This window comes from Pan paniscus, chromosome 4, assembly GCF_029289425.2.
Source record: "Pan paniscus chromosome 4, NHGRI_mPanPan1-v2.0_pri, whole genome shotgun sequence".
Classification (NCBI taxonomy): domain Eukaryota; kingdom Metazoa; phylum Chordata; class Mammalia; order Primates; family Hominidae; genus Pan; species Pan paniscus.
The window spans coordinates 173,146,592-173,171,411 of NC_073253.2; the positions used below are offsets into that span (position 1 = coordinate 173,146,592).

The 24,820-nt window shown below is 50.2% G+C and overlaps 2 protein-coding genes across 10 annotated transcripts in view; one reads left to right on the forward strand and one right to left on the reverse strand.

Annotated features, from left to right (window-relative positions):
• On the forward strand, positions 1-6,691 carry HNRNPAB (heterogeneous nuclear ribonucleoprotein A/B). 2 transcript variants are annotated; one of them, XM_034961137.3, is made up of 8 exons: positions 5-274; positions 349-580; positions 1,375-1,543; positions 2,263-2,421; positions 2,625-2,756; positions 4,862-4,979; positions 5,661-5,801; positions 6,084-6,691. In XM_034961137.3, exons 2-8 carry the CDS (start codon positions 372-374, stop codon positions 6,152-6,154), a joined length of 999 nt encoding a protein of 332 aa, XP_034817028.1. In that variant the 5' UTR covers positions 5-274; positions 349-371; the 3' UTR covers positions 6,155-6,691. The 2 variants fall into 2 exon arrangements, with proteins under 2 accessions (XP_034817029.1, XP_034817028.1); XM_034961138.3 differs by lacking the exon at positions 5,661-5,801 and having other exon boundaries at positions 1-274.
• PHYKPL (5-phosphohydroxy-L-lysine phospho-lyase) overlaps positions 4,118-24,820 on the reverse strand; it is a 25,995-nt gene continuing 5,292 nt past the window's right edge. The window contains exons 4-13 of one of the 8 annotated variants that reach the window (XM_003805373.5): positions 22,610-22,684; positions 21,897-21,984; positions 21,703-21,819; positions 20,109-20,191; positions 19,612-19,837; positions 10,746-10,900; positions 10,279-10,368; positions 8,450-8,580; positions 7,402-7,482; positions 4,118-4,447 (exon numbers count right to left, since the gene is read on the reverse strand). In XM_003805373.5, the coding sequence (XP_003805421.1) occupies positions 7,433-7,482; positions 8,450-8,580; positions 10,279-10,368; positions 10,746-10,900; positions 19,612-19,837; positions 20,109-20,191; positions 21,703-21,819; positions 21,897-21,984; positions 22,610-22,684 (1,015 nt within the window). In that variant the 3' untranslated portion in view covers positions 4,118-4,447; positions 7,402-7,432. Of the gene's footprint in view, positions 7,483-8,449; positions 8,581-10,278; positions 10,369-10,745; positions 11,145-19,611; positions 19,868-20,108; positions 20,192-21,702; positions 21,820-21,896; positions 21,985-22,609; positions 22,685-24,820 lie in introns of all 8 variants that reach the window. The other 7 variants (XM_024928748.4, XM_063604327.1, XR_010112147.1 and 4 more) reach the window with 7 other exon arrangements.

Consider the following 24,820-nt stretch of genomic DNA (forward strand, 5'->3'; position numbering starts at 1 on the left):
GTGCAGTTTGTTGCGAGGTGGCACCCGGCTCCGGCATTATAAAGGGCGCCACGAGTCGGCATTGTCAGGCGGCGGCACCGCGCGGGAGGGAGCTTGGCTGTTGGTCGGTGGGTTCCCGTGCGGCGGCGGCCAAGGAGGAGGAGACACAGTTGGAGCAGCTCCGTGGGCTGACTGAGGCGAGGCCTCAGCAGCGCGAGCTTGAGTGCGGCCGAGCCCGCGGCGCCTTCCCCTGCTGGTGGGGACGAGCGGGCCCCGCGGCGTCATCGGCGGCGAGGTGAGCGGCGGCCGGCGGGCGGGAGCTCTGGCGGGAGCCGCGCCGGCCTGACGCGCTGTCGCCGCTGGTTGCAGGAGCCGCCGCGCCTCGGCCTAGCATGTCGGAAGCGGGCGAGGAGCAGCCCATGGAGACGACGGGCGCCACCGAGAACGGACATGAGGCCGTCCCCGAAGGCGAGTCGCCGGCCGGGGCTGGCACGGGCGCCGCGGCGGGGGCTGGAGGCGCGACCGCGGCGCCCCCGAGCGGGAATCAGAACGGCGCCGAGGGCGACCAGATCAACGCCAGCAAGAACGAGGAGGACGCGGGGTAGGTGCGGCCGCGGGCGGACGGGGGCGCCGCCTTTGTTCCGGGGCCGCCTTTTGTTGGCGCCACGCGGCGGGGGGAGGGGCGGCGGCCTGGCCCGGGTCGGGGCTGGTGCGGCCCGCGGACTGTCGCCGCTGCGTTCGCGGGCCGGGCCTGGCGCTGCCACTCGCGCTGGAGTTTGCGGGAGTTTGTTGGGTCGACTTTGGCGCCGCCCCGGGGCCGCTCGCGCGCTGCCAGGGCCAGGGCCAGGGCCGGAGCCGGCGCAGGGGCGGGCGGATGGCCCGGAAGAGGGAAAGCGCTCGGACCCGGGGCCCGGCGGCGTCTTGGGCCGCGCCGGGGGCTGCGTGGGCGGAGTTGGCGCGAGCCGGGGCCCGGACCTCCCTCCTCCGCCTCTCCCGGGGGCGGAGTCACCGTCTGAACCCTGGGCGGGCTTGGCCCCCGGAAGCATCGAGTTCCTTGAAACGAGTTCTCAGGAGTTGGTGAAGACGCTGGCCCTTTGCTACATGGTTGTAGAGCACATGAATTTCCAGTTATGAGTGGTTAGGTCCATACCCCTGGTGAGGTGGTCCTTTCTTTGCTTCTCACAGGCTGGGGCTGCAGAGCCTTGTTAAGCCTCGTTAGGGTCCTGGTTGAGTTCAATTTGGAGGGTAGTGGAGATTTAACATCTTTCTAAGGTGCTCCTTGCAGACTCTAAGGGTAGCTGTAGACTTCGTGAGAACTTTGCCAGGGCCAGTCCTTTCCAAAATCACAGCTTGCTTACAAGACTTGTTGCCATGTGTCTCACCCTGCCATTTCAGAAAAATGTTCGTTGGTGGCCTGAGCTGGGATACTAGCAAAAAAGATTTAAAAGACTATTTTACTAAATTTGGAGAGGTCGTTGACTGTACAATAAAAATGGATCCCAACACTGGACGGTCAAGAGGGTTTGGGTTTATCCTGTTCAAAGATGCAGCCAGTGTGGAGAAGGTAAGCTGGGTACTGGATTTCAGCAGTCTCGGTGGAAACGATTTGAATTCTAAGAGGACACCTTTCTTACAGCATGACTAGTTTGTGTGGTCCGCATGTGATTTGAGTGCTTTGGGCAAAACCCAAAGCCAGAGGTTATGTTCCGGTTTTTGAGGGGATGAAAATACAAATTAAGCTGGGAGTGAGAGAATGTGCTGGAGTGGTTCGGGAAGATGATAGTTGACATTCATTACCTTTTATGTGCCTATTCTGGGTGCGGTGCTAAACATCTGGGAGGATTACAAGAGAGTCCATGATTGGTATGATAGGCTTTTAGCCCCATTTTACAGGACAAAAACCAAAACCCTAAGGCTCAGAAATGTAAGTAGAAGAGGTCACAGCTAGTAGGGAGTGGAGGGAGGATTCCTTCCCCTGTGGCCCATCTTCAGCCTATGCTCTGAGTCCGTGCTGTTTTGCTTCTGGAGATGGGCGTCACGCTGGGACTGCTTGGGCAGGAAGAGCATGATCAAAGGCTTAAGTGTGAGGACTGTTTTCTAGGTGTCGAGGTAAACCAGCTGTACTTGAGGTTTGATGAAAATTGGGTTGGGAGGTTAAGCTGGGGTAGAATTTGGAGGGGGTGAAACACGTTTGTATCTGTACTGGTGTCTTTATGGCTTAGAGAGAAGGGCCTTGTCTGGCTCGTGCTGCTGAGTCAGCCTGACCCCTTTCTGTTGGAACAGGTCCTAGACCAGAAGGAGCACAGGCTGGATGGCCGTGTCATTGACCCTAAAAAGGCCATGGCTATGAAGAAGGACCCGGTGAAGAAAATCTTCGTTGGGGGTCTGAATCCTGAAGCCACTGAGGAAAAGATCAGGGAGTACTTTGGCGAGTTTGGGGAGGTGAGTGTGGCTCTGGGAATAGCCCATCAGCTGCCCCTAAGGCTGCCTTCTTTCTGGTCCTTGGTATCCTTGGCTGGCTAGAACCTCCCAGGCAGGGCTTATTTTTCACCCTCTGCCTTCAATGGGGTCTTTTCTCCTGTGAGTCCCCTATATGCTCTGGGGTAGGGAGGTATTGGGCCTGAGTTTGCCTATGCTTTTTGCAGATTGAGGCCATTGAATTGCCAATGGATCCAAAGTTGAACAAAAGACGAGGTTTTGTGTTTATCACCTTTAAAGAAGAAGAACCCGTGAAGAAGGTTCTGGAGAAAAAGTTCCATACTGTCAGTGGAAGCAAGGTAAGGTGTTCCCAGCTCTGCTTGGCCTCCTGTGCTGCTGGAGAGCTGGCCCTTAGAGGGATGGGTTAGGGGTTGGGCCTCATGCAGGAGCTCTCCAGGTTGGTCAGACTTGACTATTTCTGTGAAGCGTATGCTGCCCTGATTGGGGCAGTGTTCCGATCCTTGAAAGACTTCCTAGGCTGGGAGGACTGCCAATAAACAACACAGGATGTGAGGGAGGCAGGAGAAGGTGGCCTCTGTGAATAGAGCAGGTTGAGTAGCCTCTTTAGCTCCTCACTTAAAGCTAGAGGTGACAGTTCTAGATTCTTGAGTCCAGGGGTATGAAGCCTGCAGTTTAAGGTCTCAGAAGATCCTAGAACTTCTGCAACTCACTGATTCTCCTCTGTGGTGAAGTTTTTCTTACTCCAGAGCCTTTCTACCTCCTTCTACAACCAAGTCTTTGTCCACTTCCATCCACTTTGAGCACTTTTTTTTTTTTTTTTTTTTTTTTCTTGCTTTGAGACAGGGTCTTGCTTTGTTGTCCAGGCTGGGGTGCGGTAACACAATCATGGCTCCCTGCAACCTTGACCTCATGGGCGGAACGGATCCTCCCATCTCAGCCTCTCAAGTAGCTGGGACCACAGGCATGTACCACCATGCCTGGCTCATATGTTTTTTTAAAGCCTGGTCTCACCATGTTGCCTGGGCTCAAGCCATCCTCTGCCTTGGCCTTGTAAAGTGTTGGGATTACGGGCATGAACTGCCTCACTTGGTCTTCTGGGCACCTCTTTAAGTCAACCCTAAACCCAGGCAAAAATCCTTCCAAAGATCTCCCAGGGTCCTGGCCAGCTTAAATCCAGGGTCAGTTGTGCTTTCAAATGAGTGGATTCATGTGCAGGGAGGTGTAGCTCTTCCCCTCCTGAACTCTGGTCAGGGAAAGGGTAGTTCAGGCTTCAAGTTGGCAGTTGGGAGTTGAGGGTGCGGCCTGCAGTGGCAGGGTGTGGCAGGCTCTGTTTCTGAGCAGGAGTTGGCAGCCAGATAAGGTGGGACAGGTGGAACTCCTGGAAGTCTCTATCCTGGCTGGGAGTTTGGGAAGAGTGGATTAGGATAGTCTTAAATTTTCTATAAAATGATAGTCTTTGAGGCAGTTAGGGGAAGCAGTGGTTATTACTCCAGTGGACAGTGATAGAGGCCTTTTTCTCTATGTGCCATAATGGGAAATGGGTGGGAAGAGCCTCTAAGGCAGAGTTTAAGTGAAACTACTGGTAGTGAGTCTTAGGAGTAAGTATATTTAGTTGGTTATATTCAGTATTTTTAATTTAGTAGGATAGAATATATCAGATTGCATTATTTTAATTTGCCAATTAAAAGTATGACTGGGACACTGTAAAATGTACTATTTTTAATGGGTGTGCATGTCAGGATTTTCTTCAGAAATACACTGGTCTGGTCTAACTTATTAAGCAGGAGCACTTTAAAGTACCCCACCCTACCCCATTCCACCCCCAGTGGACAGAAAGGAAATTGACTGACTTGAGGGGATGCAGACATCTGGGTTATCCCAACAGACCAGTGGTTAGGAGGAGGGGGTGGGTAGCATTATGGCCTCGGGCAGGCCCCCCACCCTGAGCCTCTGAAAGCTGACTTTATCTGTAAGAGGGAGGTCAGGCTCGCCTTCTCAATAGCGTGTATTTGGATGAGATGAGTTTCTTCTGTAAAGAGAAAAAGATGTTAAAACCTCATTGTCTAAGGCCCCTCATCTGAGAAGTCTTGTCTGACCCTCTAGCCCAGCAGGACCAAGGTGTGGTGCCTGCTCCCAGCCTGTCCTCTGCTCCCCTGGGCTGCAGTTGGCCCAGTTGCCTGCCTCCATTAGATATGGAGTTGCTCTGGGGCTGAGATGCCCATCTCAAGTGCATTCTGTGGGAAGGGTTCTCTGCTGGAAGGCCTTTGGTTTTAGTTGGGATTCCATGAGCTTTAGCCCAAAGGTGGCCTCCCATACTAGCATATTTTGTTTCTCAGCAAATGGACCTGATCCACCATTTGATGTTTGTCGCAGTGAAGGTCTTTGGGCAGTCACTGCCCTGAGTTTGTCCTACTGGCGTGACCACTGTCCTCTTGACTTTTAGTGTGAGATCAAGGTGGCCCAGCCCAAAGAAGTCTATCAGCAGCAGCAGTATGGCTCTGGGGGCCGTGGAAACCGCAACCGAGGGAACCGAGGCAGCGGAGGTGGTGGTGGTGGTGGAGGTGAGTGGAACGTGGATGAAGCTAGGTCCTGTTTCCCTGCCTACATGGAGCCTTCCAAGCCTGTCTTGGGGCTCCCTCTGGTGCTGTGCAGCAGGGGTGGGCAGATTGTGTGAGGTGGGGGACGAACAGGAATAGGAATGGCTCTGGGTCAGGGCTGTATGCTTGAGGCTGTTGCCTGCTGCTGCCCCTTGGAATGGCTTGGGTGCTCAGGGCAGAGAGAGCATTTGTGTTACACTCTGGGGGAGGGGATGTGATGGGTGTCTTGGCTTTGTGGATGTCCTGAGTCTGGTACACCTGTGAGCAGGTAGGCAGAAGGGTGGGTAGGGCAGAGCTGTGCCAGGCATTTATCCCCTTCCATCCCAGGCCCCTCTGACTCCAAAGCCTGAACTGCATCTTTTTAAAGGCTAAGCTGCCAAGGAGAGTGGGAGTGATCAGAGTGACTGAGTGAGTGAGCTGCCTTGTTTGCCCCAAGTAAAGTTAGCATCCTGGTCTCTGATCCTCTGCTTGGGTCTCTCAGATGCAGGGTTGGGCCCAGGGCCCTATACACCAGAACAGCAGCCCCTTGGCTTCTGCCTGAGTTGCCACAGTAACCCTGCCACCCCAAAGGGCAGGATTTCCTCCATCCTAGCTCCTGCGTATGCTAAATGGTCCACGGGCCCCTGTGCCCTGCTCCCCCCACAGGTCAGAGTCAGAGTTGGAATCAGGGCTACGGCAACTACTGGAACCAGGGCTACGGCTACCAGCAGGGCTACGGGCCTGGCTATGGCGGCTACGACTACTCGCCCTATGGCTATTACGGCTACGGCCCCGGCTACGACTACAGTAAGTAGGAGAGAGGGAGGCCCCATCCGCTCACCCCTCGTCCCCAGGGGAGGCAGGACAGTGTAGGAGCCCACTGGCAGCAGGGGCTTTGGAGTCAGACAGGCCTGGCTCAGCCATGGGAGCTACTTGATTTTTGAGCCTTAGACTTTGGGGTCTTAGTAACATGAGGAAGGCAATCTCTGCTGTCACGGCTGGTGAGGGTCCTGGGAAGATGCATATCAAGCGCGTGACACAGGGCAAATGCTTGTAAATAGTAGCTGCTATGGTTGTTCTCGTCCCTAGGTCAGGGTAGTACAAACTACGGCAAGAGCCAGCGACGTGGTGGCCATCAGAATAACTACAAGCCATACTGAGGCGGCAGCAGGAGCGACCAACTGACCGCACACATGCTTTGTTTGGATATGGAGTGAACACAATTATGTACCAAATTTAACTTGGCAAACTTTCTATTGCCTGTCCCATGTGCATCTTATTTAAAATTTCCCCCATGGAAATCACTCTCCTGTTTACTATTTCCAGAGCTCTAGGTGTTTAGGCAGCGTGTGGTGTCTGAGAGGCCATAGCGCCATCATGGGCTGATTTTTATTACCAGGTCCCCCAGAAGCAGGTGGGAGGCTCTGCTTCCTGCTGCCGCTCTGCAGCCTGGACCTGTGGACCCTGGTTGTAAAGAGTAAATTGTATCTTAGGAAACCACCTTTTAATTTTCACCTTTTAATTTTATATTATTTGCGTCATACATTTCCTGTAACGGAAGTGTTAATTTTACTGTACTTTTTGGTACCTTTTGGGAATCTAATGTATTGTAAGGTATTTTACACGTGTCCTGATTTTGCCACAACCTGGATATTGAAGCTATCCAAGCTTTTGAAATAAAATTTAAAAACCCCCAAGCCTGGGTGAGTGTCGGATATGCTGTGTGAGACCTCTTGCTCAGGGTTGGGGGGCGGGGTGCCAGGTGCCCTGGACTTGGGGCTTTCTCCTGCAGCAGGCTCTTCCAGCTGCAGGCCCAGTTGTGGGGGTATCCTTTAAGGACTGCCCTGCCTAGGACTGAGCCCCCTTCAAAGAAAGGAATGAGAGGCCTATGGGGAGTGAGGATGGGGCAGTGATGAGGGCTTACATCCCCAGCAGGCATGTCCCCTCCTGGGACACCTTGGAACACCAACCTTCTTGGCTGATGAATGAAAAAATGGGATTCTTTACACACTAGGGCAGTGCCAGGGCCGTCTGAATTGGGGCACAATAGTGCTCCTCCTGGCTGGTGAAGAAAAGCCTGCTCTGGCAGGGGATGTTTATTGGCTGGATTGGAGCCCAACTCCAGGTCTGGTATTTAGGGCGTAAGACTAGGTGGTTACAAGAGGCAAGGGTGGGTTGGGGTTCCACGTGGATACAGCCCCATAGGTTTCAAGGGAGGATATAGCTGTTCCTGCCATCAAGTGCAAGCATTGGAGAATTTCCAGTGTTGAAGAAACTAACCTTTGGGAAGGAGCGTCAATCAACAAAAAAAAGTCTTAAAAAAAGGCTCAGCTTGCCGAGGCTGCTTGCTGCTGATGGTAAGGAACCCGCTGTGCATCTTCAAGAGTAAGAAGCAAGGCCCACTCACCTGGAGTACACTTAGGCAGAGCAGGGCTGGCTTAGGGCTGGAGCCTCAGCGTTTCACAACTTCTCACCTTCTCTTCCATGTCTGAAAAAGACCACAAAGCAATGCCAACTCAGTCACCTTTCTCTGCTGAAGATGCCCTGTTGACTTCAGTGTCCAAACTGGAGGACAGTTTAGAGATTGGGCCCTCTGGCTATCCACACCCATGTCCCATTCCCCAAAGGGGTGGCAGCAGTTTCCTGAAAAACAAAGCCAGCCCTCAGTTCTCCTGAGATTTGTAGGCTCTGTCCAGGATCCCTAAGCCTGTTCCGTGGCCAGCCTTTGCTCTCCACAAACACACTCCTATTCATCATATCCCTACCACTTCCAATTTGTGTCTAGCAGGGATGGGCCTCCCCCAGCTCCAGAGCCCTGGGATTAAGCATGCCTGTTTGCTTGGCTGGCAGTTCTGATCTCTACTGTGAGATGCAACTGTGCCTATTTAGGGTCTCACTGAGCTGTAAATGGCAACACAACCATGAGATTTCCTTGTAAGTGGATTTAGGGGGAACCCTGGGTTGACCACGACCATCCTAGGTGATGGGGAATGTGGGGTAGGGTTTTCATTTTGCGTTCCGTCAGTCCTCAGTGGTACCAATCTTTCAGCCACCCAGCAGCCTTGTGTGACCTGTCTCATGTACAGAATGAAACTCCTGCCATCTCTACATCCTAGGCTGGCGGTCATGGGGTCTCAACTCCCACTGTAGTTCTTATGGCCTGTTTCTCAGGCCCAGTACTGCTTTGTCCTGCATACATCTGATGCCTGCTCAGGCAGGCTGGGTGGTGGCTCACCTTCCACCTCCTGACAGCCCAGGAAGCTCTCTTAGGTACAGGCAGGAATAGGAGCAGATTGGGCCATGAAAGACCCTCTCTGTTGTTCCCTGCCCTGTCCAGAGGACATGTGCCTCTGCTCTTGGACTCTTGTCCCCTCCCTGTTCCATGCTAGGAGGCTCTAGTTGCTGGCTTCAGGCTGAGTTCTAGAGACATGGCCAAGCTCAGGCTTCAAGCTCACCAGTCAGAATGGCATCCAGCTTTGCCACCACCTGCCGTGCATTGTCCAGGCTGAAGCACATTGGGGGCTTAAACTTCAGGATGTTCCTCCCAGGGCCATCAGTGCTCAGCAAAACGTAGTTCTCCTTCAGCCTGTGAGGACAGGACACCCCTTCACATGGCCTTCAAGGCCTTCCTCAGCCTGGCCTTGGCCTCATGTCCAGTGCTCCAGCCACACTGTCCTCAGAGCCTTCCATGGGCCAGTTCCTGCCAGGTCACTTTACTGGTCACCTCTCCCAGAGTCCTGCGCATCTGGCCCACAGCAGCCTGCTTGGAGTGCGCTGCACCTGGCCCTGAGCCTGCTGCCCCGCAGAACAGGCACCTTGCCTCACCTAACCCTGGAGCCACAGTCCAAGCCAAGAATGAATGGCCACAGGGAAACACCAGACTGCAAGAGTCACCTGCATTCTCTGGTTTTCTGTGTGGTTTACGTGATGTATACTGTTTCCTTATATAGAGAATGTCCAACATTGCAGTTGGTGTAATGAGCTCCACGTGCCCCTCACCAGCTTCAGGCATCTTCCTGCCCTGTCTTCCGGGTTATCTTACAATTCCAGTTTAAAATGTCCAATTATTCTTAGGAAGATGGCTTTATCTTAACATCATTTGTAGCTAATAATCACTTTTAGTCCACAGTCTAACCTCATCTCTGAGATGAGGGGTCTGCATGATTGTGTTTATATTCTTTGATCATTGTCCCCCTTCTTTTGTAAACCTTGTTATTTTTATTTCTTGGGGGTGGGGAGTCTGCCTTCTGGTTTCATTTTCCTGTCCCAGTCTTCCTGGCACTGACCATGGCCATGCCAGAAAGAACAGGGCTTGGACTTTGGAGTTAGACGGCCCTGGGGCCAGATCTAGCTCTTGCCACCTAGCAGGGTAACTGCAGGTGACTTACCCATTTCCTCACTGAACTGGAAAAGCACCCCCAGGGTATTGTGAGACGAAAGAGCGGGCTGAACTTGGGATCTGTTTCCTTCCATGCCACCTGACCATTCCGAATCCCTGAGGCTCCTGGGAGGGGGGTAGGAGTAAGCTGGGGATGTGACTGACAGCAGAGAGAAGGCGGGACCAGGAAAGGCCAAGTTCAAATACAGCACAGAGATTTACATCAATACCACGCGTGTCTCACAATTTGAATAAGGACACGTCAAATACCAGAAGAGCTTTCCATGGTGGGCGTGGGGGAAGGGGTAGGCCTGGGGAATGGAGATAAAAGGGAATAACAATTCAACTAGAAGGAGAAGAAGTCCTGAGGACTTGGGGTCCAAGTGAAAGGACAAGCAAACCAGGGCATTGGGACCGGTGGAGTCTGAGTTCTGAGACACCCCCGACCCAGCTTAGGAGCAGGAGTCTTGTCCATCCCAACCACCTGTCGTGCGGCATGGGAACCCTGAGTCTAGTGCTGCCACAGCTCCCTGGTATGAATAGAGAAGGTGTTTCCCTTCTCCAGGCCAAGGTGGCATTAGGGGTTCCTGGGTCTGAGTGCCCTGCTAGCTTGGGCATTCTAGGCAGAGGTGCTGCTCTGGTCTGGGAATAGCCTGTATCTCATCTGCAGCCTTTGTAGTCAGGCACTGGGTACAGAACTGCTAACACCACTTATCTCTGTCCTCAGCTGATAGGATCAGCTGTCCCCCAACAACCGCCCCCACCCGCCAGCCCCAGCCCTCTTTCAATCAAGTCTGTGGCCCAGAGTGCCGGGGGTACAGATGAGGCTCCTTTCCACTGGCCCTGCAAAGAGGTACCTGTGGTGTCTCCTACTCCAGGAAGCAACTTGTTTCAAGAAGAAAATACCTTGATACCAAGTAGGCAGCCTCTTCAGTTGCTGGTGTCCTTGTGGCCTCATCTTTGATCAGATCCACACCAATGAAGAGCCCAACACCCCTGCAAGGGAAGGTGATGACATCTCAGGAGGCCAGGCCTGAGGGGCCAGGGTGCTGGCCTCAGCCTCTGGGCTCCTACCTGTGCCTCCTGGGGGGGCTGAGTGCAGGAGGCACCTTCAGAAGGTGGTGAGAATAGTTTCAGGGAATAACTGGGCTGGGAGAGATCTTTGGTGTGGACAGAGGAGAGAGGCTCAGGGGTAGCTAGGGATCAGGTCACGTCCTAGCTTTCTCCTCCCCAGGAGAGCCGTTTTGGGCAATAGCACCTCTCAATGTCTCAGTTCCTCTTGAGAGCGGACATAACCCCACCATCCCAGGTTGTTAGGAGGTGAAGAAAATGGTACCACACTGGGCCTTGGCAGGTGGCCCCCAGAGCCTCACCTGACATCCCCGACGATGGGATGTTTGATTTTTTGCTGCCCGAGGAGCTCCATCAGGAAGCTGCCTACACTGGTGGCATGATCCTGGAGCTGCTCCTTCTCCAAGACATTCAGGACGGCCAGCCCCACAGCGCAGGACACTGGGCTGCCCCCAAACTGAGCCAGGGACAAAGAACATGTCAGATGCCCTGGCAGAGTGGGCCATGCCCCAGAGTGAGGGTGAGGCAGAAGAACTGCCACACGTGTTCCAAGGCCAGTGGCAAGAGCAGAGGCCCCAAACCCCTTAGGGCGCACAGTCCTCAGCAGTAGTAAGTGGGGTTCAACATGGGCTGTCCTGGCTTTCCAGGAGCTAATGTGACTGCAACCCAGGTCAGGTATCCCTGAAGTACAGTAGGAGCCCCTAGAAGATACAGAATCAGAGGAGAGGGTGTCCTGTTTGTTCCCACAGGGCTAGTCTTTACCAAGAGAGGCTTTAAGGCCCCATCTCCTGGGCCCAGACCCAGAGGACTGGATTAGGCACTTCCTCCTCCAGGGAGAGTGAGCGCAGCACGCCAAGCCCCACCCAGGAAAAGCTGCTTCACACCCCTGGAGGGCTCTGGCTCCTTTCCCTCGCCCACCCTGTCCTCGTCCTGCAGGTGTCTGAGTGGAGACCTGTGTTTTAGAGGATCACGAGCAAGGTGTCTCCTGCAGACCATGTTTTTTGTTTCGTTTTTAAACTACATCTTTAAAAACATCAGCTTTGTTGAGGTATAGTTTACATATAAACTGTGTTTAAAGTATAAAGTTCAACGTGAGGTGACAAATGTATGTACCTGTGTAACCTCCCTCGCAGTGAAGTTACAGAACATTTTCATCACTTCCCGTGCAACCGTCTCGCTACTACTGGACCCAGGCAACCACTGATCTGCTTTCTGTTACTATGAGATGGCTACAGGGGGCTTTGAAAGGCTGTGACGTACTCCTGGGAGTCTAGAAGGCCATTCATATGCATAGGGATGTGCTTATGCCCAGTGCTGTGTGCATGCTCAGGTAAGATCTAGAAAGCCTAAGCTCTCACCACTGGCTACCTTAAGCCTCTGCAGAATGAGGAAGTAAAGTCTAAGGCAGTTATAAACTCTTGGCTGAGTGACTTATGGGTTCCAGGCAATTAAGGAGATCTAATGGTTAGAGGACCACTAAGCTAATCAAGCAGAGACTATAGTGGCCACACATGACAAAGAACACAACTTTACATAATTAGTTCAGAAAAGGCATTAAACAAGAAAAAGGCACCACCATGGGGAGGGAGGAGAATATGATTTCCACAGTTGCCACATTATGTTACTTAAAATGTCCAGCTTTTAACAAAATTCTGAAACATGCAAAGAAGCATGGCCCAGACACAGGGGAGGAAAAAAAGCAATCAATGCAAACTGCGCCCGAGGAAGCTGACACTGACCTTATTGGATAAAGACCTTAAATCAGATGTTACAAACATGTTAGCTGGGTGCAGTGGCCCATGCCTGTAATCCCAGCACTTTGGGAGGCCAAGATGGGTGGGTTGCCTAAGGTGAGGAGTTCGAGACCAGCCTGGGCAGCATGGTGAAACCCCATCTCTACAAAAAATAAAAATAGCCAGGCGTGGTGGCACATGTGTGTACTCCCAGCTGCTTGCGGGGTGAGGCAGGAGGATCACTTGAGCTCCAGAGGCTGAAGCTGTAGTGAGCCAAGACTCCAGCCTGGGCAACAGAGTGAGACCCTGTATCCAAACAAGCAAACAGAAACAACCCCAAAACCAAATATGTTAAGAGACCTAAAGGAAACTATACTTAAAAAATTGAAAGCAAAGCATGAAAATGATGTCTTACCAAAACAGTCTAATGATAGATAAATTATTAAAAATCAATCAGAAAATTTGAAGTTGATAAGCACAAAAAATGAAATGAAGCATTTACTAGAGAGGCTCAACAGATTTTTTTTTTTTTTTTTTTGAGACAGTCTCGCTGTCACCCAGGATGGAGTGCAGTGGTGCGATCTCAGCAAACTGCAGCTGCCGCCTCCCAGGTTCAGGCGATTCTGGTGCTTCAGCCTCCCAACTAGCTGGGACTATAGGTGCATGCCACCATATCTGGCTAATTTTTGTATTTTTAGTAGAGACGGAGTTTCACTGTGTTGGCCAGGCTGGTCTTAAACCCCTGACCTCAAGTGATCCGCCCACCTCAGCCTCCCAAAGTGCTAGGAAATTACAGGCGTGAGCCATTGCGCCTGGCAACAGCAGATTTAAGCCGGCAGATGAAAGAGTCAGTGAAAAAAAAAAAGTCAGCCGGCCGCGGTGACTCACACCTGTAATCCCCGCACTTTGGGAGGCTGAGGCGGGTGGATCATGAGGTCAGGAGATCGAGACCATCCTGGCTAACATGGTGAAACCCCGTCTGTACTAAAAATACAAAAGATTAGCTGGGCATCATGGTGGGCGCCTGTAATCACAGCTACTCGGGAGGCTGAGGCAGGAGAATGGCGTGAACCCGGGAGGCAGAGCTTGCAGTGAGCTGAGATCACGCCACTGCACTCCAGCCTGGGCGACAGAGCGAGACTCCATCTCAGAAAAAAAAAAAAAAAAAAAAAAAAAGTCAATTGAGATTGTCCAGTCTGAAGACCAGAAAGAAAAAGGAATAAAGAAAAACAGAGTCATATAGACCCAAGGACACAAGCATACCAACATGCAAATGAGTGTCCCAGAAGGAGAGGAAAGGGGCAGAACAAATATGAAAACGTTAAAAACCCTATATAACTTGCAGTGAATTGAATGTTTGTGTCTCTCCCAATTCATGTGTTGAAATCCTAACCTCCAATGTGATGGTATTAAGAGGTGGGGCCTTTAGGTTATTAGGTCACGAGAACAGAGCCTTCATGAATGCAAATACGGTTTTCTAAAACAGATCCCAGAGAGCGCTCACCCTTTTGACAATATGAGGTACAGCGAGAAGCTGGCTGTCAGCAACCCGGAAGAGGACTCTCACCAGAACCCCAACCATGCTGGTGCCCTGATCTTAGATTTGCAGCCTTCAGAACAGTGAGAAATCTGTTTATAACCCACCCAGTCTATGGTATTTTGTTATAGTTATAGCATCTTGAACTCACTAAAACATAACTTTTAAAGAAGTTAAAGCAGCAGTTAAATATCTTCCCACAAAACACAAGGCCCAGATGGCTTTATAGGTGAGTTTTTACCTTCAAAGGACAGATCATCCCAATTTTATGTAAAAGAAAAAGAAGAAATATTTCCCAATTTATTCTATAAGGTTAGTAGGACCCAGTTACCAAAACCCAAGGTATAAGAAAAAAATTTGAGCCAACATTTTACTCCTGAAAATAGAGGCCAAATTCATAAACAAAATATAATAGAATGCAATAATATATAAAAATGATAATATACCATACCCAAGTTTCATTTGTCCCAGGTCTGCAAAGATTAATATTAGAAAAGCCATAAATATAATTCACCATGATAACAAATTAAAAGAAAAAAATATTACTTTATTACGTGCATAAAAAGAACAGGATAAAATTCAATTCCTATTCATAGTAAAATCTCACAGTAAGTTAAGTAAGAGGAGATTTTCTTAACCTGATTAAGAATATAGTAAAAATCTAATCTAGGCCGGGTGCAATGGCTCATACCTGTATAATCCCAGCACTTTGGGAGGCCAAGGCTGGCAGATCACTTGAGACCAGGAGTTCAAGATCAGCCTGGCCAACGTGGCGAAACCCCATCTCTACTAAAAATGCAATAAATAAGTTGGGCATGGTGGCACATGTCTGTAATCCCAGCTACTCAGGAATTGGTGGCATACGAATTGCTTGAACCCGGGAGGTGGAGGCTGCAGTGAGCCGAGATCATGCCATTACACTCCAGCCTGGGTGACAGAGTGAGACTCCATCTCAAAACAAACAAACAAAAAAGTATATATATATATGTGTGTGTGTATGTATGTATGTGTGTGTATATATATACAAAAAAGTATATATATGTATGTGTGTGTATGTATGTGTGTATGTGTGTGTTTCTTCTAGATTTTTACCATATATATTTATATATATGGTAAAAATCTAGAAGAAACATCATCCTAAGTGGACAAATAAGCATTCCCATAAACTGGACAAGTACAAGGCAAGCACTGTCACTGCCTGTATTCAACTATCTGCTGGAAGTCTCTCACCCAGTGTAATATGACAGCTACCATTATTTGGAGATGATATAATTGTTTACATAGACAAAAAACAACCAAAAAAAGTCTGCCTATGAATTATTAGAAATAATAGAGTTTAGCAAGGGGATAGATGTAAGATTAGTATAAGAAAGTATTTTATACATCAGCTGCAAACAATAGATATATAAAGACAACACCATTCATGATAAAACTATCAAATATCTAGGACTAAATCTAATGATGTGCAAGATCTTTATAGGGAAAATTATAAAACATAAATATACCGTATTCATAGATAGGAAAAGGAATATTGTAAAGAAATCAGTTCTCCTCGGCCTGGTGTGGTGGCTCACGCCTGTAATCCCAGCATGTTGGAAGGCTGAGGTGGGTGGATCACGAGGTCAGGAGATGGAGACCATCCTGGCTAAGACAGTGAAATCTCGTCTCTACAAAAAGTACAAAAAACAAGCCAGGCATGGTGGTGGGCGCCTGTAATCTCAGCTACTCAGGAGGCTGAGGCAGGAGAATCGCTTGAATCCGGGAGGCAGAGGTTGCAGTGAGCTGAGATCGTGCTACTGCACTCCAGCCTGGGTGACAAAGCGAGACTCCGTCTCAAAATAAAAAAAATAAAAGAAATCAATCTCCTCAAACTGATCTAAAGATCAAGCAATTCCCCTATCAGAATCCCAGCAGAGTTTTTCATAAAATGTTTAAAGGTAACTCTAAAATTTAAATGAAAGAGAAAAGGGACAGGAATAGTCACAGGTGAAAGGGGACTTTTTCTACAAGATACCAGAACCTATTATGAATGTAAAACCTATTATGAAGCTCTAGTAATAATGTGGTACATGAACAGTAATCTGACCAAAACTGACCAAAAAAGTATAAAAGCCCTGAAACAGATCTTCTCATGTGTGAACTTTGGTTACATAACAGAAGTGGCATGTAAGATTAATGAACAAAGGGAGCAGCAAAAGATTTTTGAAAAAAGAAAAGGAGGCCGGGCGCGGTGGCTCACACCTGTAATCTCAGCACTTTGGGAGGCCGAGGCGGGGGAATCATGAGGTCAGGAGATCGAGACTATCCTGGCTAACATGGTGAAACCCCGTCTCTACTAAAAATACAAAAAATTAACTGGGCGTGGTGGTGGGTGCCTGTAGTCCCAGCTACTCGGGAGGCTGAGGCAAGAGAATGGCGTGAACCCAGGAGGTGGAGCTTCTAGTGAGCCAAGATTGTGCCACTGCACTCCAGCCTGGGCGACAGAGCAAGACTCTGTCTCAAAAAACAAAAAAAAGTAAAGGAAAACACTGTAGTATGACATGCACAAAGGATGTAATTGGATTCCTGATTCACATCGTGTACAAAAATAAACTCCAGATGGATTAAGGACCTATATGTCAAAACAAAATGTTAAAAGACTTAAGAGTAAACATAAATGAATATATTTTATAACTTGGAGTAGGGAGAGATATCTTAAACAATATATGAAAAACACTGTCTATAAAACAAAATGATAGAGTTGACAATGTTAAAATTTAAAACTTTATAAATATGTAAAGGGAGTGAAGACAGGTTATAAACTGGATGAACATATTCACAAATACACAATAGACAAGGGATTAGCATAATAGATATGTATGTGTTGGTATACACACACAAACAGACACACACATATACAAACAGACACAAAACTCCCACAAATAAAATTAAGCACTGGTAACTCAATAAAAAAAATGGGCAAAAGACACAAAAGACACAAATAGGCATTTCTTTTTTTTTTTTTTTTCTTTGAGATGGAGTCTCTGTCGCCCAGGCTGGAGTGCAGTGGCGCAATCTCGGCTCACTGCAAGCTCCGCCTCCCGGGTTCACGCCATTCTCCTGCCTCAGCCTCCCGAGTAGCTGGGACTACAGGTGCCCGCCACCACGCCCGGCTAATTTTTTCTATTTTTCAGTAGAGATGGGGTTTCACCGTGTTAGCCAGGATGGTCTCGATCTCCTGACCTCGTGATCCGCCCACCTCGGCTTCCCAAAGTGTTGGGATTACAGGCGTGAGCCACCGCACCCAACCACAAATGGACATTTCATTGAAGAGCAAACAAATGGTCAATAAACATATGAAGAGATACTTCATGTAATCTGAAATCAGGGAATGGCATATCAAGACCACACAAGCTACTGTTTTACGCTCCACTTGACTGGCAAAAATTAAAAGGCACTGAAGAAGATATAGGCCGGGTGCGGTGGCTCATGCCTTGTAATCCCAGCATTTTGGGAGGCCGAGGTGGGCCGATCGCTTGAGCTCAGGAGTTTGAGACCAGCCTGGGCAACATGGTGAAACTCCATCTGTACCAAAAATACAAAAAATTAGCTGGGCATGGTAGCATGCACCGGTGGTCCCAGGTACTCGGCAGGCTGAAGTGGGGGGATCACTTGAGCTCTGGAAGTAAAGGCTGCAGTGAGCTGAGATCGCGTCACTGCACTCCAGCCTGGGTGACAGAGTGAGACCCCGTTTCAAAAAAAAAAAAAAGAAGAATGCCGGATACAGTGGCTCATGCCTGTAATCCCAGTGCTTTAGGAGGCTGAGGCGGGCGGATTACCTGAGGTCAGGAGTTCAAGAGCAGCCTGACCAACATGGAGAAACCCCATCTCTACTAAAAATACAAAATTACCCAGGTGTGGCGCATGCCTGTAATCCCAGCTACTGGGGAGGTTGAGGCAGGATAGTTTCTTGAACCCAGGAGGCAGAGGTTGCAGTGAGCCGAGATCGCGCCACAGCACTCCAGCCTGGGCAACAAGAGCAAAACTCCGTCTCAAAAAAACAAAAACAAAAAAGGATATACACTATATACACTACTGGTGGGGTGTTAACTTGTGAACTACTTTAGAAAACAAATGTCATTATCTTTTAAAATGAAGGGTAAACACATACCATATGGGCCAGCAATTCCACCCTCAGGTACAGTCCTAAGAAAAACTCTTGCTACATGTACAACAGAGACTTATGAAAGCTGTTCAAAGCAGCACTCTTCATAATTGCAAAAAAACAAAACAAAACAAAACAAAAAAACATAAAAAACATGGAACGACCTCAAAGCACAGCAATAGTAATGGATGACTGAACTGTGGTACATTTATACAAAGATTATAAAGCAGTCAAAGCAAATGAACTTCAGTGACAGGCAATAGGGAGGATTCTTAGTGATATGGTAGAAAAAAAAATCCCCAGAGTATATACAGCATGATAGACTTCATATTAAGTCAAATAACAACTAAATAATATGGGATTGAGAGTGATGGTTACCATGGTTATTCAGAGTGATGGGTGGAGGAGGCAACAAGAGGGAATTGGGGGGAACATCTGGAGAGATACATGATATTATCAGGGTCTAAGCTTTCATTAGGGATGCTGGCTTCCCAGGTGCTTAGAACACTAATAAAGGTTAACTGAATAACTAGAAGAGGGCTATGCACAGACAGATGTTGAGAGTCTTCCATGAACCAAGGATTCTATCTAATTATGTACACTTGAGGGTCAAGTAAAACAAAGAAATGAACAAAAGTCAGGATGCTGCTCCACTGGGCCTTTGTTGTTCCCCTTACACAACCCACTTGATTTCCTGCTCAGCCTTCCAGACTGAGATCTGGTCTTGCCTTCTCTATGAAGCCTCTACTGCTTGTCCCACAGCTCTTCAGCCACCTCTTGCCTGGGATGTCCTTTGTGCTCTCACAGCACCGTGAACACACTATTTCCACTCATCCTCCACGCTGTCATGACCATGTGTCTGTGAGCCTGTCTTTCCCCGACAGTGAGCTTCTCTGAGGCTCTATGTGTCACATGGACAGAGTGATGGTTTTTGGCTGAATGCACCAAAGTGTCCCTTCCCTCACCCCTAAGGACATTATCTTGCCTTATCTTGCCAAATCCTGACATGTTTCAGTCCCCAATTCAAACTGGCTCTTTTTGAGGAACTTACAGTGAATTCTCAACCCTCTGTCCCTGCCCTTCCTCCTCTGGGCCTCCTCCTCTCCTCCCTGGATCAGTCTGCCTTCCTCCAGTTCTTTCTCCACACTGAGCACCAGAGATCTTTCCAAAGAGTACTCTCTCCAGGATTAAAACCCTCCTGTGGTCCTCACTCTTCAAGATCAGTGAGACTCCTCGGCTCTTTCCTGTGGGGCTCCTGCTGCCGTCCTCTCACCTACCCTGCAACTGCTGCCTCAGGGCCACTGAATATGCCATGTGTCAGCTTCACTCAGGGAAAGCTCTTGACCCTGTACCCCAAAGACAGGGAGCCACTGCAATGCGAACTCTGCTCCGAGATCATGTGTTACCCAAGCACACCACACTCCTCACAACTCTTAACCAGCTCAAGTTCCAGCACCTGACACAGGGCCTGGCACAGAATGGGTGGCATCTGCTGAAAGGAAGACAGGGACTCGTATTTTTGTATATATTTTATAAGACATGGTCCCTTGTGACAGCTTTTGGATTGACACTAATTTTAAAAGATGTTTTATGTTTTCTTACCTGACCTGGCTATAATCTCCTTAAGGACAGCGTCTTGGAAGCGTGTGCTGGGCACAGTGTTAGCCCTGTACCCTTTGCTGACTAAGGACAGGCTGATCACCGGGGGCCTATCAGAACCCATGTTGCTCCCTTGACTTAGAGCCATCACTCACCGTGTTGAAGTACTCAACGCCGGTGGCTTCAAATGCCCTCGCCACAGGCTGGGTTGCGGCCACGCAGGCAACAGGGTGGCCATTGCCAATGGACTTGCCCATGGTGACGATGTCAGGGACGAAGTCTTTTCCCTGGAGCTGGAAGGCCCAGAAGTGCTTGCCTACCCGGCCAAAGCCAACCTGGATCTCATCTGCAACAAAGACCCCTCCGGCCTTGCGGATGTGCCTGTGGCAGAGGAGATGACTGACACGGGGGCTGTGGTTGAGAGGGATAAGATCAGGACCCAGGAGGTCTCGGGGCTTTGCACCCTGGCTCTGCCAGCAGTAAGGTGGGGACCTTGGGCAATGGCTGGCCTTCTCTGGGCCATTATTTCTTTAAGGGCTTTGTCTCAAAATTCTGGCAGTCAGGACAGGCTGAGGTTGGGATTTGGACCAGAGGTTGGAAAACCTCATTAGACCCCTGCCCTCCCTAGGGCAGACCCCGCCCACCTACTCACTCTGCCACTTGGGAGAAGTAGCCAGCAGGGGGAATGATCTGCCCTCCCACACTGGGCAGAGACTCAGCGAAGAAGGCCGCAATCTGTGAAGAGATGGACATTGGGAACACGACCATGGGGTTGTGCAGTGACCGGCTTAGCGTGTCCTGCTAGTGCTGGCTTAGTCCAAGCAAGACAAGTCACCGTCAGTGCTGCACCCCTACTTTGGGTTCCATGTTACATCTGAAGGTTTGTGACTCAGTTTTCTCTCAGGCCTCCAGCCAACTCTTACTACCTGGATGCCTCCAGGCCCCTAGTACTTGGCATGCCCCAAACTACATGCACTGATTCTTCCACCATAAGCCAGTTCCTTCCCTGTCCCCCATTTTTGATCCACGCCTCCTCCCTCAACCCATCAGTCAGCACTGCCCAAGGATTCTACCTCAGCCCCCTCTCTAAACCTACTCCTTGCCCTCTGCCTGGACATGCCTGCCTCCTGCAGATTTGCCTGTTTCTTCCTTGGACTCCTGCAGAGGTCTTCTAACTGAATGCCTTTTCCAGTCCATCCTCCACATGGCCACCAGGGTGATGATGCCTCAACCCAGAGAACTGAGCATGTCACTGTTGTTTAAAACCCCTCAGTGACCCCTTCTGCATATGGCAATGATTTCCCAACCGTATTCAGCTTTACAGGTGGGAGGGCAGGGCCAATGGGATGGGATACTGGTCCCCCACACCTGTTGCAATCAGAGCAATCTCCTTTTTTAGGTTTTATAGAAGTGGTCGCAGAGCACCTGAAACACACAGGCAAGGCTCCCCTGGTCGGGTTCTGCTAACCTTTCTGGCCCCACAGGCTGCCTTTCTTTGTCGTACCTCCTGTGTCTGGCTCTGTCACTCCTTCAGTGAAGCCTTCAGAGAGCCCTCACCTGTCGCCAACAGTCTTCCCTCTGTTGTCACCGTAGGTAACACACCTCTCTCTCCTATGTCTGCGCCTCCACTCCATCTCCACCATACTGCCCGTCAGGCCTCCCCACAGCTCACTTGGGGCCTACTGGCCACTTCATGGTCACCTGACCTCAAGCCGCCGCATTCAAATCCATCCTCCACAGAGCCCTGGAGTCAGAGAGCAGCCCCGGCCCCAGGTCTTAGCGCTCTCCTGCTTAAGACTCTGGTGGTTCCCGGGGGCCTCCAGGGCAGAACTGCTGCTGCCCAGCATAGTTCTGGTGCCCTCTGGCATGTGGACCCTGCCTGCCTCTCCAGGATCAGCTCCTGGCCACACATTCACACGGTTCCTCAGCCACCCAATGGGATGCCCTTCCTCTGCTACTCCCCACCCCACCTGGAGTGGCTGACCCCTACTGTGTCAGAGAGCACCCCCTCCAAGGACCCCGCTTGGTACCTCCCAAGGCCTGCTCAGGCTCTGGCTGGCTACCATGCCCATGCTAGGCCGTGCACTCAGACTCTCTGCTGAGCCCAAACCGCCCCTATCCCGGATTCCTGGAGGGCGGGGCCTCGTTTGGTTTTCTCTCTGGGTTCCCAGCATCTAGCACAGTGGTGGTGACAATGGAGGTGACATTCACTGTTGGCTGGATTGGACAGGCGCGGACATGGTTACCTTCCTGCCCTTCTCCTGTGCACTGCTGACCACACGTTTCACCTCGTTGGCATAGGCCATAGCTGGGTTGGGGTGGTCCTCCCGGTAGGGGCCCCGGTAGGTGTCTGGGAGAGGTGCCTGTGGGGAGTGACAGCGCCATGTTATCCGGGCTTGGGGACAGGCCCCGACCTGTTGTTGAGTTGGGCAGTGCATACCACGTGGACCCACTCCTTCTGGCCATCCAGGTTGCGGAACTTGTAGGGACTGATGTCAATCAGGGAGCTCAGGTGGCCGTGATACGCACTGGGGAGGAGAAGGGAGGGTAGGCTCGGGTCTGGGCAGCACCTACTCCCTGGCCCAGTCTGACCATCGTCTCCCCACTCCTGAAGACACACAGGGGAGGCCAACTTTCCTGACAGAGCCCCCAAGTTCTTGGGCTGGGAAAGAGCACAAGCTTTGGAGTCAGCAACAATTCTTGCAACACTGCTGACTGGCTATGTGACAGCAGCTCATCATTTAATCTCTCTCGGTTGTTTTCTCTGCTGTGAAATGGGGTGGGATTTCCTCCTTCTGGTTTATAATGAATCTTAAATGTGTTGATATTGTCAGCCTCGGCTTTGTGCACATCACATACTCAATTCATGGGAGCTACTGCTGGGGTAGTTTGAACATGTACAATGTTGTGGGACCACCTTTGAGTCTCTTACAAAGCGCACTCTGCTCCCCAGAGCTCCCTTCCCAGAATGGTGGCCCAGGGTGACAGAGCCTCTGGGAGGTCTCAGGCCTGGTCCTCTGCCTGCCACGCTTGTCTTCAGTAGCCCAGGCCCCTTATCCTCCCTGCCTAAGGCACCCAGAGTCAGTCTCACGGATCATCAAGAAGCCTGTGGGCCAGGCTTCTGGGAACGGTAGGGCTGTGAGTTGCACTTACTGATCTAATACCACCACGTCCTGGTGTCCCGTGTAGTGGCGAGCCAGCCTCAGGGCCAGGTCATTGGCTTCTGACCTATGACCGAAAAGGTGGGCATGACTGAGAGAGTAGTCTAAGAGCTTCCCAGAGAGAAATGCTGAGGGCAGGAGGACCCTCCCAGCAGCAAGAAGATTCTCAGGACATCCACTAGTCAGTCACTTGCTTGTTTGTTTGGTATATATCAAATGCCTCCTATGTACTAGAAGCTGGGGGAAAAAGAGTAGGTAAAACAGACATGGCCTTGGCCCTTCTGGAATTTACATTCTCATATGTGTCATGAAAGTTGTTTGGAAAAAACCCAAACCATTGTTTTTCCTCTGCTTTCACACTACAACAATCAACACAGAAGACTTCTGTGACTCCAAAAAATATGTAAGGATTTCTCCCCACCAGCAGGCAAGCCATCAGTTCTGCAGCGGACACCAGCTGAGTGTCCTCCAATTCAATTCCAACACTATCTACCTAGAGACAGCATCAGATCCCACAGCATGAGGGCTCAATGCCCAAGCTGCCCCACAGCCCCCTGGGCACCAGTAGCAAGTCTGGGCCTCTGGAACTTCTTTTTTTGCAGAGATGGGGTCTCACTATATTGCCCAGACTGGAGACTCAAGCATTCCTCCCACCTCAGCCTCAAAGTACTGGAATTATAGGCATGAGCCACCATGCTGGCCACCTTTGGAATTTCTTTTTTTTTTTTAGACAGTCTCGCTCTGTTGCCCGGGCTGGAGTGCAGTGGCGCGATCTCGGCTCACTGCAGCCTCTGCCTCTCAGGCTCAAGCAATTCTCCTGCTTCAGCCTCCCAAGTAGCTGGGATTACAGGCGCCCACCACGACGCCCAGCTAATTTTTCGTATTTTTAGTAGAGACAGGGTTTCACCATGTTGGCTAGGCTGGTCTCAAACTCCTGATCCACCCGCCTCGGCCTCCCAAAGTGCTGGGATTACAGGCGTGAACCACCGCGCCCAGCTGACCTTTGGAACTTCTGACCGACTGGCTTCAAGTTGAGGTTCCCACAATTCCCTCTGTAGGTTCAATTTGCTCGAGTGGCTCACAAAACTAAGGGAAATACATTTACTGGTTTATTATAAAGGATATTACAAAAGATACAGATAAAGAGATGCATAGGGTGAGGTATGAAGGAAGGGCATGGAGCTTCCTGTGCCCTCCCTGGGTGCACCACCCTTCTAGAACCTCTCTATGTTCAGTTATCTGGAAGCTCTCTGAATCCAGTCCCCTTGGTTTTTATGGAAGCTTCATGACAGCAGCATTCCTTCTAGCAGGATATGGGGTGGGACCCTCTCTGGAATGAGTTGTATGACCCACCATCAGAAAGGTGGGGAAGATTAGAGTCCTGTCTTGGGCAGGTAAAAGGAAGGGCAGGAGGTTAGAGTGATTGTCTCCTGAGGCCTGACACACCCAATGTTGTAACAAAAGAGTGTAACAAGGGCTGTGGGAGTTATGAGCCAGGAACTGTGGACGAAAATGAATGCCTGTGTTTGTATATATGTGTGTCTGTGTATTTATATATATATGTGTGTATATACAAATACACACACACACGCCACCACAAAGCCAAAAAAGAAAAAGTGATCATTTTTCTAAGTGCTACGATGGATGCCCTGGGAGAGCGAGCCAGAGGGGGCATGTTTATGGGCTGAGCTGCACACCCCCCCACCCCCAATTTATGTGTTGAACCCCTAATCCCCAGTAGCTCAGAATGGCCCGTATGTGAACGGATATGGAGATAAGAGAGGTAATTACATTAAAATGAGGCCGTCAGGGGCCCCTTCATCCAATCTAACCAGTGTCCTTATAAGAGAAAATCTGGACACACACAGAGACACCAGGGACACCTGCACTCAGAAGACCAACCAGGGCCATCTCCAAGCCAAGGAGAGAGGCCTTAGAAGAAACCAACCCTGCGAACACCTTGGTCTTGGACTTCCAGCCTCCAGGACTGTGAAAAAATAAATGTCTTTTGTTTAAGCCACTCAGTCTCTGGTATTTTCTTATGACAGCCAGAGCAGACCAACACAGAGGGTCAGGGGAAGTGTCTATGGGGAGGTGACTCGTGTACTGAGTCTTGAGGGAGAAGTTTCCAGGCAGATGGAACAGCACGCACCAAGGCCTTGTGAAGGAAAAGAGCTCAGTGTGCTCCGGGAACCAGGAGAAG

Excerpts from the sequence above, each read along its gene's own strand:
- HNRNPAB (XM_034961137.3), top strand. The coding sequence starts at position 372 with ATGTCGGAAGCGGGCGAGGAGCAGCCCATGGAGACGACGGGCGCCACC. Across the intron at positions 2,422-2,624 it reads ACTTTGGCGAGTTTGGGGAG|ATTGAGGCCATTGAATTGCC; the intron begins GTGAGTGTGGCT and ends TGCTTTTTGCAG. Across the intron at positions 2,757-4,861 it reads ATACTGTCAGTGGAAGCAAG|TGTGAGATCAAGGTGGCCCA; the intron begins GTAAGGTGTTCC and ends CTTGACTTTTAG.